The 19,670-nt window shown below is 36.1% G+C and overlaps 1 protein-coding gene across 1 annotated transcript in view; it reads left to right on the top strand.

Moving 5' to 3' along the window:
• Window positions 1-19,670, top strand: part of MACROD2 (mono-ADP ribosylhydrolase 2) — a 1,989,594-nt gene that overhangs the window by 1,168,971 nt on the left and 800,953 nt on the right. The window contains exon 6 of the mRNA XM_027118154.1: window positions 10,723-10,844. Within this exon, the coding sequence (XP_026973955.1) occupies window positions 10,723-10,844 (122 nt within the window). The remainder of the gene's footprint in view (window positions 1-10,722; window positions 10,845-19,670) is intronic.

Raw genomic sequence — 19,670 nt, 5'->3', positions numbered from 1 at the left:
AACAAGACCAGTACGTCTGGTTTTCCCTATGGAGTTGAAAGAGATCACTGTTTCTTCAAACTTGAGAACCAGATGAAGTAGTTAATGGTGCCAATTTTCCATTAGAAGTGGGAATATTTATTTTTAGTTACTAGATCTGCACAGAAAGAAACTCTAGTGTAGCAATTCTCAAAGTGTGATTTAGGGATACCTCTTTCAGGGGATTTGTGAGGTCAATACCATGTTCATAATAATATTCAGAGATTATTTGCATTTTCACTTTCTTTCTCTCTTGAGTGTGCAGTGTAGTTTTCCAGAGGTTACATGACATGTGATAGCATCATTTTCCTGATAGTTAATTGTATATGTGCTTTTGTTTTGTTGTGTGATAGATATGACCCACCAAAACAAAAGCTCTCACAGGTCCTCAGTTATTTTTGAGTATAAAGAGGTTCCAAAACCAAAAAGTTTGAAAACAGCTTCTGTTTTGCACAAAGAGCCAATCATGTCTGAGAGGTAGGTGGGAATGCAGCCTGATCTCTTGGAGTCCAGCAATGTAATTTCATGTTCATGCGAGAGCAAACACTCATTGTGGAAATGTTTAGTGAAATAGTCCTTATTATTTAAATATTTTGTCATTCTCACTCCTCCTAACCCCTTGTTCATATTGTTGAATTCGTATAAGTGAACTCATGAAAAATGCAACTTCATAGTATAGAAATTTCCATGTATTTTTTCTTTTAGAATCAATGTTAATCTCATTCTTAAAATGTTCTGTCCTTCTCAGTTGTCTTTTCTAAATAGAACTGTTCCTCTAGAAAATTAGATGTAGAGCCTTGTGTGGATGTTTATACCATGAAAGTGCAACCCAGAAGAGAGTACAGGTGTAAATGTATGGAGTAGCTGTAGTCCAGTGGAGTCTTATGAATGTACTGGTCTCAGGGAGAAATTAAACCTGGTTTATTTTGATGGAGAGGTGGGTTCATTATACCCAAATGTCACTTTTTAAAGAAACGCGAAAAGTGATCCCATTAATTTTTTGAGAAGACATGTAGAGAATCTGCAATTTTCCATTTTGTGATTTGAGAGCCAAAACCAATCTCTAGAACAAAGCCAATTTATTCTAAAATGAACCATGTGCAGACGAGGGAAGTGACACATTTTAAAAATGCATTTAATTATCTCTTGCAGAAAAAGGCAAAGGAGTCACTGCACACTTTTTTTTTTTTTTTTTCTTTTGGAAGTTTTGGGAAAAAACTTTTTGCTTTTTATAAAAAGTGTGATGGTATTATATGTGTGTGTGTGTGTGTGTGTGTGTGTGTGTTTAAATTGTAGTGCACTTATTAGGAAATCTTTGATCAGGCTTTGCTAAGTCTTTCTGTGAAGAAACAGATTCTTAGTTCTATAAAAATTTATGTTGAATGATCTGAACCAGTCAAACTACATTCCACTACTTGCTCAGTCTAGTCTGTCCATTTCACCTCATTGTTTCCTCTAATCCAGTTTATCATCTCTGATTAGATTGATTATATCAGGCCAACTTTTACTGAATCACTCACAGATTCACTAATTATCTATTAGGCAATTGTTCCCATAGAGTTCTTGGCTTTGCCAGGAGACTCAGACGTAGATTGGTCATGTTTTCTGCGGTGGAAGCGTAGTCTCCACATGAAGACAGGAAACACAGAATAACATCACAGAGTTAGAAGGAATCTCGATGCATACATAGTCATATTTGATTGCCTCTGATGACAGGAAATTCCCTGCCTCCTCAGGCAGAATGCTGTGTTATTGGAGAGCTCTGACTGATGGAATCTTCTTAGTTGTGTGTACAGAAATGTTCATGTTAAAAGTCATGTAAATGGTCAAATGAAAGTGTTATTGGAGACCAGAAGAGGAGAACTGAGTTCAGTTTAGTTCATGTAGTGGGGTTCATGGATCATATCTTCAAGGAAGGTCACTTCTTTTTGAGTTTCATGGGATGGGAAGGATCTTGAGAGGCAAGGATGGAGGAAAGGATACAGGATAAGGCCTGTAGTCAGAAAAAACACAAGACCTGTTTGGTGTGAGTGAACAGAGCAATTACCTTATGTACCTGGCACTTAGTGGATTTATTTATTTAAAAAAGGAGAGAATGACTAAGTGAATGATTGCAAAAAAGCCTTTCTAGTCCATACTTGTGGTGGCAAGGGAGCTATAAAGGAAGGCTGTTGACAAACAAGCACACTGACCCCTCTGCACACTTCAGTCCCAGCCTAGATTCCACATTTGTAGAGTTACCCTGTGGAGGGGACTGACGTTCATTTATTTTTACTCACTACATAGAATTTTTAAAGCCTACTTTCCCCTTGTGTCTTCATAAAGTACTGGTTTTGCATCTCTCTGAAAAGGCTGCCAATTGCCATCCATCCCTTGAACCAGAACAAAGACCTTATTATTATTTTCCTTGAAAAAGTCATATTGTCTATCCGGACCTCCACCTCCTCTCACCCCTGCTATTGAAGTATTAAAAATGCCATGTATTTGACTCACTTCCTTCTAGGATGTGTTCTCTTTTGGTTCATTCTAAAATGATAGTGAAATGTTGGAATTTTGCAGAAAATTCAGCTTCCCACAGTCCCTCTGAGACCCCTCTCTGTTGGAAATAACACTATTGTAATGCAGATGCCCCCAATACCCTGTGGAATCTCCAAGATTCTATAAATGGCTGACCACAGGATATCCCTTTTATACAAATTGCAAATAGACCCTTATGTGTAGGTGTCCAGTTGAAATAGGACACAGTCCCATCAATAGGACTGACCTAAAATAAACCTTTGGCAGAAGAGGTAGAGCTAGTAAAAAATTTTAAATGAGCTTTGCCCCTTCCTTCTTTCTTTTCTTTCCTTCTTTCTTTTTTTAATATGGAGGATAACATTTTGGTAGAAATTGCTCAAGTATTATTTTAAAACTTGACCCTCACAACTTAAGCTTAAAACTTCACAACTTTGAAGTCAATGAAACATGAAACGTATTGTCAGCACAAGATGCCCAACACGTGGCAACACTGTCACATTTTAATGTAAAAATGGGATTCAAACCTCAAACTGAGCTGGGTGTACTTCAAGCTTTGACAGTGCATTCAGGGTGCCTTTATCAGCTGTCAAATGCAAATGGTGTTTAGCTACTGTGTATTTAATCTTAGGCGTAGACATAGACGTAGACATTTCATTTAGGGAACCACAGCACCAAGGAGGCTAAGAGAGGTGAACTAGGGTGAACTAGAAGCCCTTTATAACCAAGAACACTGGAGGGAAATCTAACAGGTTCAACTCACAGACTCAAAGGAAAATGCACTAGAAAATAACATTGTTAAGTGCTGGCTTATCCCAAACTCATGCGCAAAGCTGTATGACTAGTCTTTCTGAACATGGAAAGAAATCAAACATGCAGCTGAAGAAATGTATGAGAGAATAATCCAAATTTAGAAACATGCTGCAGCTGAAATCCAATCTAACTGATGTCTGCTGTAGATTGAAAAGGAACATCTTATGGACAATTGATTGTTTCTTGAAATATAATAAAAACAAGCTCTGAAAATGTGTATCTGAAAACATTGACCTAAATGGAGAAAAAAGACAGCATTTACTTTGTAATGCTATCAGGTGGTAATTCAATTTCCCATTAACTGAACTTCAAGTATTCTGTTTCAAGTTGCAGATTGGTGGTGCTTATCATATAATTGGCCAATAAGATTTGCAAATAATACTTTTAGTGCTTGGTTTTGTGGTTGTAGCTCTAGAAAAGAAAATCAATTTAATTCCATGCATTGGTTTTTCTCCTTAAAATTCATGCAATTTGAATATGATTGACAGGGCACAACATCATTATGCAGTCTGTTAGATGGACCGATTATGCTTATGAATACAAGAGTGGAGTGAATGAAAGCAACGTGTAATTGATTCTACTCTTGGTCTGACTCTTCATTAACAGTTTGAATGTAGCACAGTTGCTTCTCAGATGGGAAACGATGAGAGCAACCTATATGTGTTCCCTCAGTTGTTTTAAAATTCATTATGCTAATATTTTTTCGCAGAATGTTTTTGCTGCATTTGTTTTATCACGCGGAAGTCCGATCGAATCTTAGTAAATGATTCTCCTGCTTTCAATATTTATTTGGCATTCCAATTGCACATTTTTCAATTTACACGTTTGGAAATGAAAGCATACTCCCTCCGGCACCCCCTTCAAAGACAACCTTCCATCCTACCCTCCTTTTCTATAGACTTCAGACTAATTTCCCAGGATAGAACGAGGTGGGGGGAGCACAAGGTGGTGGTTATAGCTTCAAAACAAAAGAGCTGATTTATAGGCTGATTGATTTCAGAAATAGATGAACAAAATCAGGCTCGATTTGTCTTGCCACACTTTAGTCAGATAAAGTACAAAACGACCTGCCATCCCATTTTGCATACCTCTTCCAGGGCTTGCATTTGAGATGTTGATTAAATGTTTAGACCGCATTGCTGTTTTCTTGGCTTTCCTCAGTTGTGTAAGAAAGGGCTTCAAGTGCATGAAGGCTGCTCTTCATTTCTGGAATGTGGAGCTGGACAATTTAGGGAAACAACATTATTTTCATTGCTCACAGTGAGATACGATGCTGATTCTGTAACAGCCATCCCTGCCCTTTCCTTTGCCTACAGACTTTAAGACAGAAGAAACAACAAAGTTAGTGCTGGGCCAGGCAGTTCTGTCTAGGAGCTACAGTCATATTGTGATCTCCAAATTAGATTGTATTTACAATTGATAAGCATATTCATTTCATATTCAGTCTTTCTCTAGCTGTGATTTTTTAATTAAATCAGCAGTTGACTTATAAAGATAATAGGTCTGAGAACTTCATACTGGAAATAGATTTCTTTCTTCTGATGAGAACTCTTAAGATCTACTCTTTTAGCAACTTTTCAAATATACAATATAGTATTAGAAACTATAGTCACCATACAGTGCAGTATATTTCCAGGACTTATTTATCTTATGACTGAAAGTTTGTACCTTTTGACCTCCTTCATCCATTCATGCATCCCCTCCTGCCCCTAGCCTCTGGCAACCATCGATCTGTTCTCTGTATCTATGAGTTTGCTGGGTTTTTGTGTTTTTTTTGGATTCTACATGTAAGTGAGATCATACAGTATTTGTCTTCCTCTCTCTGACTTATTTCACTTAGCATAATGCCCTCAAGTCCCATCCATCTTATCACAAGTGGCAGAATTTCCTTCACTTTTATGGCTGAATAATATTCCATTGTTTATATATATAAAACCCATTTTTTCTATCCATTCATCCATCAATGGACACTTAGGTTATATCCATATCTTGGCTGTTGTAAATAATGCTGCAGTGAACATAGGGGTGCAGATATCCATTTGAGATGTTTTTCTTTCCTTTGAATAAACACCCAGAAGTGTAATTGTTGGATCGTATGGTAGTTCTATTTTTAATTTTTTGAAGAACCTCCATACTGTTTTCATGAATGACTGCATGGAAATAATCATATCAGTTTTTCCTATGATATCTTATTTATCTACCACAACACTTGGTATTTGATAAACATGCTAACCCCCAAAAAGCCCCAGGTGTCTGGGGAATCCTTCATTGTGCCCGTTTTAAAACATGTCCACAGATGCTTTGCTACTTCTCCCATCAAGAGGTGAAGTCTGCGTGATTCCACTTGAAATGGGTGGAATTTTGTGACAGTTGCAACCAATCAGGGTACAGTGGTGGTAACAGCTCCCAAGGCTGGGATAGAAAGGATAACACAGCTTCCACCTCTGGCGCACTTGGTCTTGGAGCCCTGAGCTGTCATGTGAGCAAGCTGACTGTTCTGAGGCTTCCATAAGGAAACCCAAACTGGCCCCCATGGAAAGTCCCTGAGACCACAGGAAGAGGGAGAGATGTCTGGCGGGCCGGTCCTTAGCTGCTGGAACCCACACTATTCCACTGCCAGCCACTACCCAACTACAACCATATGAGAGGCTCCATGCCAGACCCCCTAGTTGAGCCATTTCAGAATTGTTGATCCAGAAAAGCCATAAAAAATAATAAAGCGTTGTTGTTGTCTTAAGTTATCATGTTTTGGGGTAATTTCTTGCACAGCAATAGCCAATCAGAATTTTCATGTATACAAAGTATGAGGCTAAAGTAATGAAATTCATGATAAGCATGACAAACTTTATATATACAAATGTATGCCATTTCGTTCAATAAGTAGCCACACTGGGAAAAGTTTATTCATAATCATATTGTCTCTGTGATAGTGTGTCTCCCCACACTGACCTGTGACTTTGGGCATAATTCTTTCTCCTGTGGATCCACTGAGCAAGGGAAAATAGATTAAATTTTCTCTACTGTCCTTTTCATCTCTAAAAATTCTTGACCATTATACAAAATTCTTTGGTAACAGAGATACCTGAGAAATATGTTCCTGTCCTACATATTCACTGTAAGGTATCTAAGACTCAATTTGCATATTAAAATTATAGTAAAACTTTAAATATAGATATAAGCCATATAGGTAAAAAATGCCATTTTTCCTACCATTTAAACCCTGAAAATAATTGTTTTATATAAAGAGATTATTGAGAGTAGCAAAATAAAAGAAAAATATACCTAGTGGAGTTATTATTTTAAATCCCTTGAAATTATGTAAATATTTTTAAGTGTATTTTCTTATTTATAGTGATATAAGATCATCTTTAGAGAGCACATTAACAGTCTTTATATGTTGTAGGAATATGGTAGATGGAATTCAGGAACTTGGTTTAACCATATAATCTTTGTTTTAATACTTAATTTTTGTATAGGTAACACATTCACATAATTTGAACATCAAAAATATTAGTAAACAGTGAAGTATCTTCTTCCCATATTTGGCCCTATCCTTGTAGTTTTCATAGGTTAACCACTGCTGTTAATTACTTGTTTATCCTCCCAGAGATATTTTATACATATATTAAAACAAATATGCATTCTTTTCTACATCTGTGGAGGTATTTTTACACTAATGGTACCATGCTTAACATTTCTGCATCTCTTTTCTTCCCTCTCTCCTTCCCTCCCTCCCTCCCTCCCTCCCTCCCTCCCTCCCTTCCTTCCTTCCTTCCTTCCTTCTTCCCTCCCTCCCTCCCTCCCTCCTTTCCTTCCTTCCTTCCTTCTCTTTCTCTCTCTCTATTTCTTTGTTTCTTTCTTTTTCTTCCATAGTAATATATCCTGAATATCTTTCCATATTCATACATAAATACCTTCATTGTCCTTTTTACAGAAGCATAATGTTTCATTGTATAAATGTACAATTATTTCACTAGTCCCCTACTGATGGACATTTAGGTTGTCTCCAAGCATATCATCCACAGAATATATTCCTAGAAATCGAATTATTATACCAAAAGGAGTCTACATGTGTAATTTGGAAAGATATGGTTAACCACTGTCTCTGGGAATGGTGCCAGTTTGCATTTCATTGTATAGGCATGTTGGAGAAAATTGAACCATGACTGATGTTCATTTGTCTGGAAAGTAGTGAATTAGACTACTCAGAAACTATAGCTTAATTCTTGATAGACATGTAGCAGAGGGATTGTATTTGAGAGCTGCAAAGAATCTTAGAGGCCATCTTATTCAACTCCTTTTAGGTTTTAAGACCAAAGCCCAAAGAGAAGAATGACTTGCCCAAGGTCAACAGCTGGTTAGTGACAGATCTGGGACTTCTGACAATTATAATCAGATCTTAGGGCTTACAGTCTGGTGCTCTTTCCACACCAGAGGAAAGGTAACTGCCACTCCTGCCTGTATGCTCAGGATGCCTGGGATGCCGCTGCTGCTGATAATTAGTATTTCTTGAGTGTCTGCCTGTACCAGGCATCAGATGAAACACTTCTATTTACATTATCTTATTTATACCATGGAATCCACAAATTCATGTGCAAGATAATTGCATAAATTGAATGCATGTATCTCGTGTATCTCACATGCATATGTCCACTCTGAAGATTGTATTGTGTTTAATAAAATGTAAATTAATACAAAGCATCATTGAGGTTTTAATAGCTGTTTTTCTCTAACTTGTTCTCAATCAGTGGATTTTGAAACTACTACTGTGAAAGGGTAGACCATAAGACTTTTGATATGAAAAAGAGGATCCTTATACTCAAAATGCTTGAGAGCCACTTAACAGTGTTTAAAGTCCTTTTAACTGCCCAGACATCATTCTGTACTCCATCTGTCTCCATTACAAGGTTAAATACTAATGATGCCACAAGCACAGAAGAGACCACAGAGATCATCTAAGCAGCTGATTCATTTTGTGGATAAGGAAACCAAGGCAGGGACCAATGAAAGGATGGCTTCATCTGGGTTACTCCACTAGTCAGGGCTGGAGCTGGAATCAGAAAACAGGCCTCCTGACTGAATTTTATAACAGGAAAAGGGGGAACTCCTTGGTGTGTCAGAGTCACCCATAAGTACTATAAACAATTAAAATAATGAAGAAAATTTCCTTTCGAGGCTTATAGGTTTGTGGATCTGAGAGGTTGTGATACTGGTCGATTATGATAATAATAACATAATCTTGGATGCTGTAAATTTAATGCAGAGCATAACCAACAGAGATCAATATTTTGATGTTGAAGATGCTCTTTTATTGGCTGTTTGTCCTCCAACTTAAATTAAATGGAGAAGTGAAGAAATGCAAGGAATAAGTTTTCAAAAATTCCATGTAAGTTTTGTAGAGAAAGATGGCTAAGGGAGAAAGCAAAGGAAACATTTATTTATTATGTCATTATTTCCAGCCCTTATGGACTTCTCTCTCTCTCTCTCTCTCTCTCTCTCTCTCTCTCGTCTTCCCATTAATGCCCCTAAGCCCTGTGTTCACTTGGCAAAAGTAGACACATCTTTATGACCTGGATAAGAGACATTTATTCTTGACCTTCTCCATCCACAAAATAAGGAAACCAAGGTCATATCCTGTTGCTCTTTTATATGGTATTTGATGGACAGAGGCACTGGGAATGAGGTTTAAGAAAATAAATAAAAGAAACAAAAAACATAGATTTCACCTTCAACAATGGCAAGGGGGAGGGTGCCAAAATTGCCCTGGAATAACAGGACACAGGTTAATTTGTGGAAACTTAGGCCCATGAGGGAATCTGCAAACCTTAGGTTTAGTCAAATGTATTTTGGAAACAGAGCATTCTGTGTTCATCACGCCCCTCCCTTGTGGAGACTCACAATTCATTGTAGCATCCTAAGTGTCCAGAGGAACCCTACACTAAGGTAACTGATTGACTTAATCTCACCTGGTGATCCCCAAATTTAATTGACCTTTAAACCCATATCTTACTGAACCTGCTTTGGGACATCTTGTTGCAATTCTTGTTTGTTATTACAAAAACAATATTAGTGTGTGTGTGTGTCTGTTTGGTTTTGTTTTGTTTTTTGCTAAATACAACCTAATCTCCCTTTTTCCTCTCGTTCTATTAATATGTCATAGCGGTTCTCACTTTAAAGCCAGGTTTGTCTGTGAAATAACATCTGCATAAACTCACTAATGAGGTTTCTGCCTATTTTGATCACAAGATATCATCTTCAACATTATCTGACAAGGGTTTAAATACTGTTTAAAGTCATTAAAAGTTGAAATCAACATTTGGGGATTTTCTCAACATTAAATAATACTCTCGACATTTAGCAGACAATTAACAAAGATCTTTCTCTTAGTGATTTATTTTCTGCTATTTAAATTTCATATGCAATTTAAAACTATTCCATAGTCGCATTTTGGTAAAGCGTTCTTATTCTCTTGTTACTGTTTTTGAAATTAAGTGATACTGATTAGCCAAAGCAAGTCATTTATTTTCATTATAATATTCTAATGACCGAATTTCTTTTTTGATCAAAGTTGATTAGTTATTGTTATTCACATCATTTAAATAAGTTTATAATCCAGATTAACAGATAAGACTGAGAAGCAGGAGTTACAAGGCATTTTCAAGTAATTTGGATTAAAATTTGGTCTATTTCTTACAACCTTTATTGACTTAGAACAAACATATGGACACCAAGAGGGGAAAGGGGTGGTGGTGGTGGTGTGATGAATTGGGAGATTGGGATTGACATGTATACACTAATATGTATAAAATAGATTACTAATAAGAACCTGCTGTACTAAAAAATAAATTAAATTAAAAAATAACCCTTTTAGTGTTATTACTGATTATTATAAATTCTTTTGACATATTTCCAGAAACTTGCCCTTCTATATTGTGTACAATGCCTGATACTATTGTCTTATTTATAAGTAAGGTGATGTGTAAGATTGGTACTTCCTTCCCATGTCAATTCAGAATGTTCATTTTGCAGGCAACTATTTCTCAGTTTATTTCCCACTGAGGATTTGTCTTCTGCCAGCGTGCCAATTATTCACACCTTATATTATAATCTGTTATGCTTGGATCTGACCAGTAGCGATGGAACAATTTACTGGTAGGGGATTCCTTTTCACAATTATCACCTTCCTGGAAATTTGCCTACTTTAAAAAGCTGTGCTATCTAAAATCTTTTACCAGAGAAGCATTTGCATCATCAGTGTTTCTTAGCTTGCTTGTCTCCAAGCTCCAACACAAATACCTAAAATAAATAAAGCACCAGTTATGTGAAAAGTGAAAAATATCTTGCTTATCCTATTTTTCCTTCCTTTTGTATTTACAGATGTTATCCATACCGTAGGACCAATAGCCAGAGGCCATATTAATGGTTCCCACAAGGAAGACCTTGCAAATTGCTATAAATCATCTCTGAAACTGGTGAAAGAAAATAACATCCGATCAGTTGTAAGTACTTTTATGCTTCTTATTTCTTATTCTTTTTCAGCCTTTTTATACTGGAAAATCAATCTTGTCCAAAATGAGGGTAGGATATCATTTCTATAATTCTAAAAGCTAAGTTTAACGACCTTAGTACGTGATGTAGTCTGTCGGTTATCGTGACTCCACTCGTTTGTATACGCTAAATATTTGCCTAATTGTTTTAGAATTTAAAAGTATAGAGTCCCAGAACTGGAACCATCACATCTAATTTATTGTCTCCTTGTTGCCCTTATCTTTTGAAGAAAATGTTTGTGAGTGTGTGTGTGTGTGTGTGTTTTAACTTGAAAGATGTTATTCTTTTAGATTGATTTTGGTTTTCCTAAACTAATACTCTGTAGTTGGGTATGCCACATCCCTTCTTAGTTCTAGCAATTTAGATGGGAGAGTTCAGAAAATGTGGATCTAATCTATTTCCTTAGCAGTAGGCTGAGATGAAAGGGGGTCTCCTCTAGCTGGATTTGGAGGTATTTATTCACCTGCTTTTCTTTTGCAACATGCCCTACATTTATTACATCTCAATTACACCAGTAAAATAAAACTATGAGAAAAATGAGAGTGTAAATACCCAATCGTAAGTTAATTTGGGCAGAATCCCTTGGGTTTTTCAGATAGATGTTAACCTTGCCGAAATCATGGAACAGGAAGATAGTTAAACACTTGACTTCTTAGCAGGCTGAATGGATCAGCATTGCTTGCGAGTTCACAGAAGTGGTGGTTTTATTATTTGCATGAAGGAGCATTGAGAGTCAGACACATTTAGATAACCCTGGATGGTTGCTGTACTTTTCATGCATGATTATAATTATGAAGTGCCTTTTCCAATGTGAGTTTGCTTAAAATAAGACAACTTTTTTTCAAGCCGATTATATCGCCTTTTACATCTTTGCCTACTTGTTAACAGAGCTAGATAGTTCATCTCACTCTTTGATTTTTAAAAATTTTCTCTTTGCAAATGAATCAATAAGTTAGACACTATTTTGTCTTAGAGGAGAAAGCTGAAGTTCAAAGAGGGAGCAAAGTAAGCTACTAAACCAGTTGACTCATTTTGTTCTCTAAAGGAAAATAACAAAAATCAAAACAGGTGTGCACTTTCTGGGAATAATTAAAATTTTGTCAATATAGCTTATTGATTAAAAGAGGCAAATGGGGCTGAAGTGCTAAGAAAGATGGATATGTATAGAAGTTTCCAACTTGGGAAATGTGGACCTTGCGACGTGAAGAGAATATGCTAACAAATTCACTGGCATCTCTAATGATTTTCTTGAAGTCAGTAAAAAGTAAGAAGAGACTAGCCCATTAGAAACAGTGTAAAAACATCACCCATCCTTTTAACAGAAAAAATAAACATCCCTAACTATGATGACCTTAAAATAATCATATCTGCTGTTACTGTACTTGCTACCATGAGGTAAAGAGTGGAAGAATTATCGACTAAGTTAAATTAACTTTTATCAGATGCCCTACAATGTGATACTCTAGTCATCCTGAGATTGGAATTAGGTCTATTCTGTGTTACCATGTTTGATGATGATTTTGAGGGGTTAATTACATGTGACTTGGATAAAATTAGCACGTGGTGGCACTAAACTGAAGTCATTGCAATATTAGTAAATAAAAATGGAGATGGAAAATATCTGCAAAATATGAAGGAAAATGTCCAGCTAAATTAATCACCGCGTTCTTACATGGTTGACTGGAGTTGCCATCGAATATCTTGTCTGATATTCTTTAAAACAATCTGCCTTCCTTGCTTCTTTATTTCTTTTCTTTTTTTTATCGAACAATATTGATTCAGTGTTGTATTGAATATAGTTCCCTGTGCTATACAGTAGGACCTTGTTGTTTATCTTGTTTATATACAGTGGTGTATATCTGCTAATACCAAGCTCCTAATTTATCCTGCCCCTTTGGTAACCATAAGTTTGTTTTCTGTGTCTGCGAGTCTGTTTCTGTTTTATAAATAAGTTCATTTGTATCATTTCTTTTATACTCCACATATAAGTGATATCATATGGTATTTGTCTTTCTCTGTCTGACTTCACTTAGTATGATAATCTCTAGGTCCATCCATGTTGCTGCAAATGGCATCATTTCATTCTTTTTATGGCTTTCCATTTTGTATATGTACCACATCTTCTTTATCCATTCATCTGTTGATGGACATTTAGGTTGCTTCCATGTCTTGGCTATTGTAAATAGTGCTGCTATGAACACTGGGGTGTGTGTATATTTTCAAATTATAGTTTTCTCCAGCTATATGTCCAGGAGTGGGATTGTTGGATCATATGGTGATTCTATTTTTAAAGGAAGCTTCATGCTCTTCCCCATGGTGGCTGCCTTTCTTTCATTTCTTGCAGGAGGAAATGGGATTTTCTACTTTATATGGAATGGAATGTCATGTTCTTGACCAACATTAAAAAAAAGAATGATGCTAATGTCATCAAATCCTTGTCATATGGGGGGAAATGGAAAATTCTTAGAAATGTTATCATGACTGGATACATCTTTTATTGTACAGGCTTCCACTTTATAGACATTACTATAGATGGGGAGATATGTCTGATATCAAAATCCTGGTTAGTAAGATGGAAAATAAAGTTAACTTGAGCTCATTTATATGCACGTCAAAGAAAATTTCTTATAAACCCTTTTATCAGATCAGCTTAGTGTGACCATGGAAAAGTCATGTCAGTATTTTGTAGCCTCAGTTTCCATATACAAAGAATCAGTAAATTATTACTGTCTAAATCATGAGGCTATTATGAGGATCAGTTGAAATAATGGATGTAAAATAACTGGAAAATGTATTCTCTATAAAAGTATTTGATAATATTACTTCAAGTGTAAGATATTTTCACAGTTTACGATTTGGCAAATTTAGGAGATTGAGGTCATTCTTGCTTTGATATTCTGAAACCCAGACCTCTAGACATTATCATATCATTTCTTGATGTTTTTATACAGAAATAAATTATCATGAAGTACCCAGTTAGTATATTTGTAAAGGAAAATCTCAATTTTTTCTTCCTCCTATGTAGGGAAAAATCTCATTCTTCCCTAGTGTGTGTTCCTTCCCTGTGAGTCTCCTTTACTATTCACACAGAACAGTTCACTCATGACATTTCTGGTCACCAAATGTGTGGAGGTTTCTTCCCACACGAAGCAATTCTCTGCAACCCCACCTAGGTGTCCTATAATTTAACTCAGTTCTGACACTGTGTACCTGGAGATAGTGTCAGACCCCATAGATTCAGGGCTCAGTCCCACAAGACTGCCACCCCTCCCCTGCCCTTCACACACACCATTAAGATGCCAGTTGCAAGCTCAGGTTGTCACCTATGCTTCTGATCTACTAGCTGTAGATTGGAAGGTCCAACGACCCTCTGCTTGGGTTCAATTAACTTGCTAGAGCAGGTCACAGAACTCAGGGAAACACTTACATACATGTACCAGTTTATCAAAGGTGTGATAAAGGATTCAGATGAACAGCCAGATGAAAGGATACATAGGACGAGGTCTGGGTGGGTCCAGAGCACAGGAGCTTCTGTCCCCGTGCAGTTGGGGCGGGTTTTTATCCTCCTGGTGTGGATGTGTGCACCCACTGGAAGCTCTCCCAACCCCAAACTATTGAGGTATTATGGAGACTTACTCACATAGGCATGATCAATCATTAACTCCATTTCCAGCCCCTCTCCCTTGTCTGGAGGATGAGGGATGGGAATGAAAATTCCAAGCTTCTAATCATGTCTCAAGTCATCCAGAAGCCCACTCAGAGTCAATTCATTAGGACAAAAGATTCTTCTAGTGCTCTAATCACTTAGAAATTTACAAGAGTTTTAGGAGCCCTGTGTCAGGCATGGGATCAAAGACAAATACTAAAACAAAAGATGCTCCCATGTTCTTATCACTTCAGAAATTACAAAGGTTTCAGGAGCTCTGTGCCAGTAACTAGGGACAGAAACCAACATATATTTTCTATTATCTCATACTACTGTGTTTATTTAGGCAGTTAAAACTATTAATGTTGCTAATAATGATTAATATCATCTTATTCATAATCATTAATAATATCATTGTTAATATTACCAACTCATGTGTGTATTGACAGCACAGAACATGCCACAAACCCTTATTGCTCAGTAGATGCACTGAATTGAATTAAATTATACTAATCTTGTCACCATATGCAGCTGTCGTAAATTTGTAGTCTAATTTTTAACTTAAAAAAATACTCTTACGTTATCATGGTTTCTTCCACTATGTGTTGTTTTACAATAAAGCTACAAAAATAAATAAGGAGTAACTAGCTAAGGTGGGGTAGCAGATGTGTAACAAAGTGGCTATAAGGCAGTGTGGTAAATGCCATAAAGGGAATGTATTACTCTACTGGTCTGGATCAGCTAGGCTGTGCTACACCTACAAATAACCTCAAAATCTTAGTGGTCTGCATTCAGAGACCCTGGCGAATTAGGCATCGCATTGTCTCTGGGCTCTGCTATTTGGAGCTGACAACCTCCTCAGCCATGGAACTTTGCAAAATCATGCATAAACCTTTTACTGTCTCAGATGAGAAGTGACACACATAATTTCCACTTCCATTTAATTGGCCAGAACTATTCACATAGTCCTGCCTACCTGCAAGTGGGCCAGGGAAATGTCTGTGAATAAGTGAAATATTTGATGGTAACACTTTTCTGCCAAAATGAAGCCAAAGGCTTTGGTGTCACAGCAGAGGGGTCAGAGATGTCTGCTTTACTCTAATTTCTCTGAAGGAATATATTCTTCAAAATTTTGCTGGCGGTAAACCAAATAATATGATCGTATATTTATTTAATAAATAATAAGACCTACTGTGTTCCAAGACATTTTTAGATACCTCCTAAGACCTAGAGGATATAATGTTTACCTTCAAGTATATAATTTGTCTCAATCTCCTGACCATTCAGACAAATAAATAGACCAGATCGTCATGTCCATTGTATGATTTGAGAGTACTCTCTTGTTCTCCCATCACTTTTAAATATCTTCCCATGGAAGCCTGAAATTCTGTAATTAATGAGTAATTTATGATGGTCAGGAATTGTTCTTTCTCTGCAATTTTCCTTTAAAATGCAAATACTCAGGAGATCAGCAGATGATTAATTTCCTAATACCTTAATTTGAAGAAATTTATCAAATTACTTTTCACTTTGGCAGGATAAATGAGAGGACAATAAAAGTACCAAGCACCTCAGCCTGAGGGAGAATTGGAAGGGAGGTTGGGAGAAACAGGAAACAAAGTGGGGTACAAAGAAATTTCACTGACCTTCCAGTTGTGCTAAAAGGAGATACTTTTTAAATAAAGAAGAAGGAAAAGCAAGTCACATAATTATCTAGGAATAAGGTAGTTATTTGGTTACTGGATGTGACATTTGTGGATACAATATTTTGCTATGAAAAAAATATTATTCCTTTTATTAATTTAGAAGAAAAAATTTCCTTAAATTTTTCTCCTTTATCCATTCTTTTTGGTAACTTTTAAAAATATGTACCCACATGTTTGCTTTAGGTTGTAAAAGAATAAAAATAAATTAATAAATCTAATGGTTCATTTTACAGTGGCAGCTCTCTTCTATGAATTATTAATTAGAACAGCTTCATTAATACCAAGGATGTTTAAATTTAGGGTTTTAATCATGCAATCTTACCATAGAGAGTTTCAGGTGAAAAATCTGACCAATCTTTCATGCGTCCTAGATGTGGTTTGTGCAAGTACCTTATTCCGTCCAACTTACTTCAAACATTGATTCAGTTATTTTCCTCCAACCATGAGTTCCCCTTGGGCAAAATTCAAATGTATGCAAATTTACTTTGGTATACATTCTTGACAACCTTAAGAATGTTGATTCCAGTGTAAGCAAAAAGCGTAAGTCACCATGTAGGGGATAACTGGAAATAGAATGAACTGGAAATGGGCATAGGGAAAAAAATGAAAGAAAAGTCAAGGAGGGTGCAGATTTTCTCAGTAAAACATTGGAAAAGATAAAGGTGGATGTCAAAAAATAGATCCAGGTCTTAGAACCACAGTATTCTAATGCATGTAACTTGAGAAATGAATAATCAGTTGCTCATGAAGTCAAGCAACTGAATGATTTTGATTTCTAGGACAATGTTATGTCCTAAGAAAACGAAAAGGGTGTTGTGGCACTGGAGGAGGACTGAACATATACAGAATATCCTTTTGAATGTATATTAGCTAAAATATGCAAATGGAAATTGTTTATATTGGTGAAACCTCAGGGGCAGAGGTAGGGTTGAAGACAGGAAGGAAAAAATTTATGGAGAAAGGACTGGTAAATAGAGGTTAATAATACTGTATCCATTATCACTAGATGCTGATGTAGAGTTATTAAAATAGCATAGGTATTATCTTATATATCATGCTGCTTTTATCGTTTTCTGTTTAAGTGAACATAGAAATATATTATAAGGATTTTTATGTTATTATTGACCTCTATTTCTCTCTTTTTTTTTTTTTTTTACAATATGATTTAAAATTTCTCAATGTCAAATTCTTTTACCACCAGGTTCAATTTTAGGAACCTAATCCATTGCTGTTCAAAGTGATCTCTTCTCTCAGCATCAGTTAAAAGGCATAAATTCATGTTTGTCAGTGACATTAGGTATTCAAGAAAACTCCTTTTAACTGACAAAATATAGTGTACCCAGTTTGACATTGAGTGAAAACATGCAATAAAAAATAGATGTTTTTTATTAAAATGATTAGGATGTGAAAATAAACCAGATTTTATGTAGGTTAAAAAATGATTTTCCCACGAAGTATAAGTAATAATTGATGTATGAATTTGGTAGTTTTCTGTGATTATGGGCAGACCAAAAGATAGTTGTTTGTTTGAATGGTGTATACCACTGTGGTTTCCATATGAGTGTGATGCTAAGTGATTTATGGACTGAAAACAATTGTAAATCTTCGCTGGTAGAAAACATCCAATGCCCATAGAGATGCCTCAAAGCTAGATGATGTTCCCTCCATGAGTCATAAGTTTTGAGAAGTAATACTTTCCAATGGAAGAGATGCTGGACCTACTGTACCTCTAGGCACTGTGGCAGTAAGCAAGTTTGGAATTCTGCATTTAATTGTTTCACTGTGGTGTAGGTTTTCATTTTAAGACATAGTCAAGTGAATCTTATTTTCTTATACAAGTTCCCTTCTGAGAGGGTTGCCATGGCAATGAGTTCTCAGCCTCAAATTCTTAAATGCTGGTTTTATTTCATTATCTGAGTTTCCATTACAGGCCACATCAATCAATGCAATCCTTTCTACAAGAAGACTTCTGCAGCCTTAAAAAGCTGACCCTTTAATTTGTTACCTCTTCTCCTCCGACTAACTTGATATCACAGTTTTGTTTTTTTTTTGGAGTCAATGTGTATATCATTTTATTTTATTTTATTTATTTTTTGACATTGTTTGAAATTTTATTTTAATCTGAAGACAAACTGAAGTCATATTTTCAGTACTTTAAAATGGGATTAAATAATATAATTTTGTTATACCATGTAGCTTCCATGCAAAATAGTGTATCTGTCCCCATGTGTGTGTATATATATATGTGTGTGTGTGTGTGTTTTTGTGTCTATATCTATCTATATCTATATCTATCTATATCTATCTATCTATCTATATATCTATATCTGTATCTATCTATCTCTCTCTATATATATATCCTACTGGTTCTATTTCCCTGGTAGAACTCTAACCAGTACAGATTTTGGTATCCTTATATCTTTTTTCTTTGTTTGTTTTCATATGTTTATTGGAAACTTGGTGTGTTAGTTTCTGCTTTATAACAAAGTGAATCAGTTATACATATACATATGTTCCCATATCTCTTCCCTCTTGCATCTCCCTCCCTCCCACCATCGCTATCCCACCCCTCTAGGTGGTCACAAACCACCTAGCTGATCTCCCTGTGCTATGCGGCTGCTTCCCACTAGCTATCAATTTTACGTTTGGTAGTATATATATGTCCATGCCACTCTCTCACTTTGTCACAGCTTACCCTTCCCCCTCCCCATTTCCTCAAGTCCATGCTCTAGTAGGTCTGTGTCTTTATTCCCGTCTTAACCCTAGGTACTTCATGACCTTTTTTTTTTTTTTCCTTAAATTCCAAATATATGTGTTATCATACGGTATTTGTTTTTTCTCTTTCTGACTTACTTCACTCTGTATGACAGACTCTACAAATAACTCAATTTCGTTTCTTTTTATGGCTGAGTAATATTCCATTGTATATATGTGCCACATCTTCTTTATACATTCATCTGTCGATGGACACTTAGGTTGTTCCATGCCCTGGCTATTGTAAATAGAGCTACAATGAACATTTTGGTACATGACTATTTTTGAATTATGGTTTGCTCAGGGTATATGCCCAGTAGTGGGATTGCTGGGTAGTATGGTAGTTCTATTTTTAGTTTTTTAAGGAACCTCCATAATGTTCTCCATAGTGGCTGTATCAATTTACATTCCCACCAACATTGTAACAGTGTTCCATTTTCTCCACACCCTCTCCAGCATTTATTGTTTCTAGATATTTGATGATGCCCATTCTGACCGGTGTGAGATGATATCTCATTGTAGTTTTGATTTGCATTTCTCTAGTGATTAATGATGTTGAGCATCCTTTCATGTGTTTGTTGGCAATCTGTATATCTTCTTTGGAGAAATGTCTATTTAGGTCTTCTGCCCATTTTTGGATTGGGTTGTTTGTTTTCTTGATATTGAGCTGC

The sequence above is a fragment of the Aethalodelphis obliquidens genome, unplaced genomic scaffold, assembly GCF_003676395.1.
Source record: "Aethalodelphis obliquidens isolate GAN/ISIS:26980383/991018 unplaced genomic scaffold, ASM367639v1 scaffold18, whole genome shotgun sequence".
Taxonomy (NCBI): Eukaryota; Metazoa; Chordata; class Mammalia; order Artiodactyla; family Delphinidae; genus Aethalodelphis; species Aethalodelphis obliquidens.
This window is presented reverse-complemented; position numbering and strand designations above follow the sequence as displayed.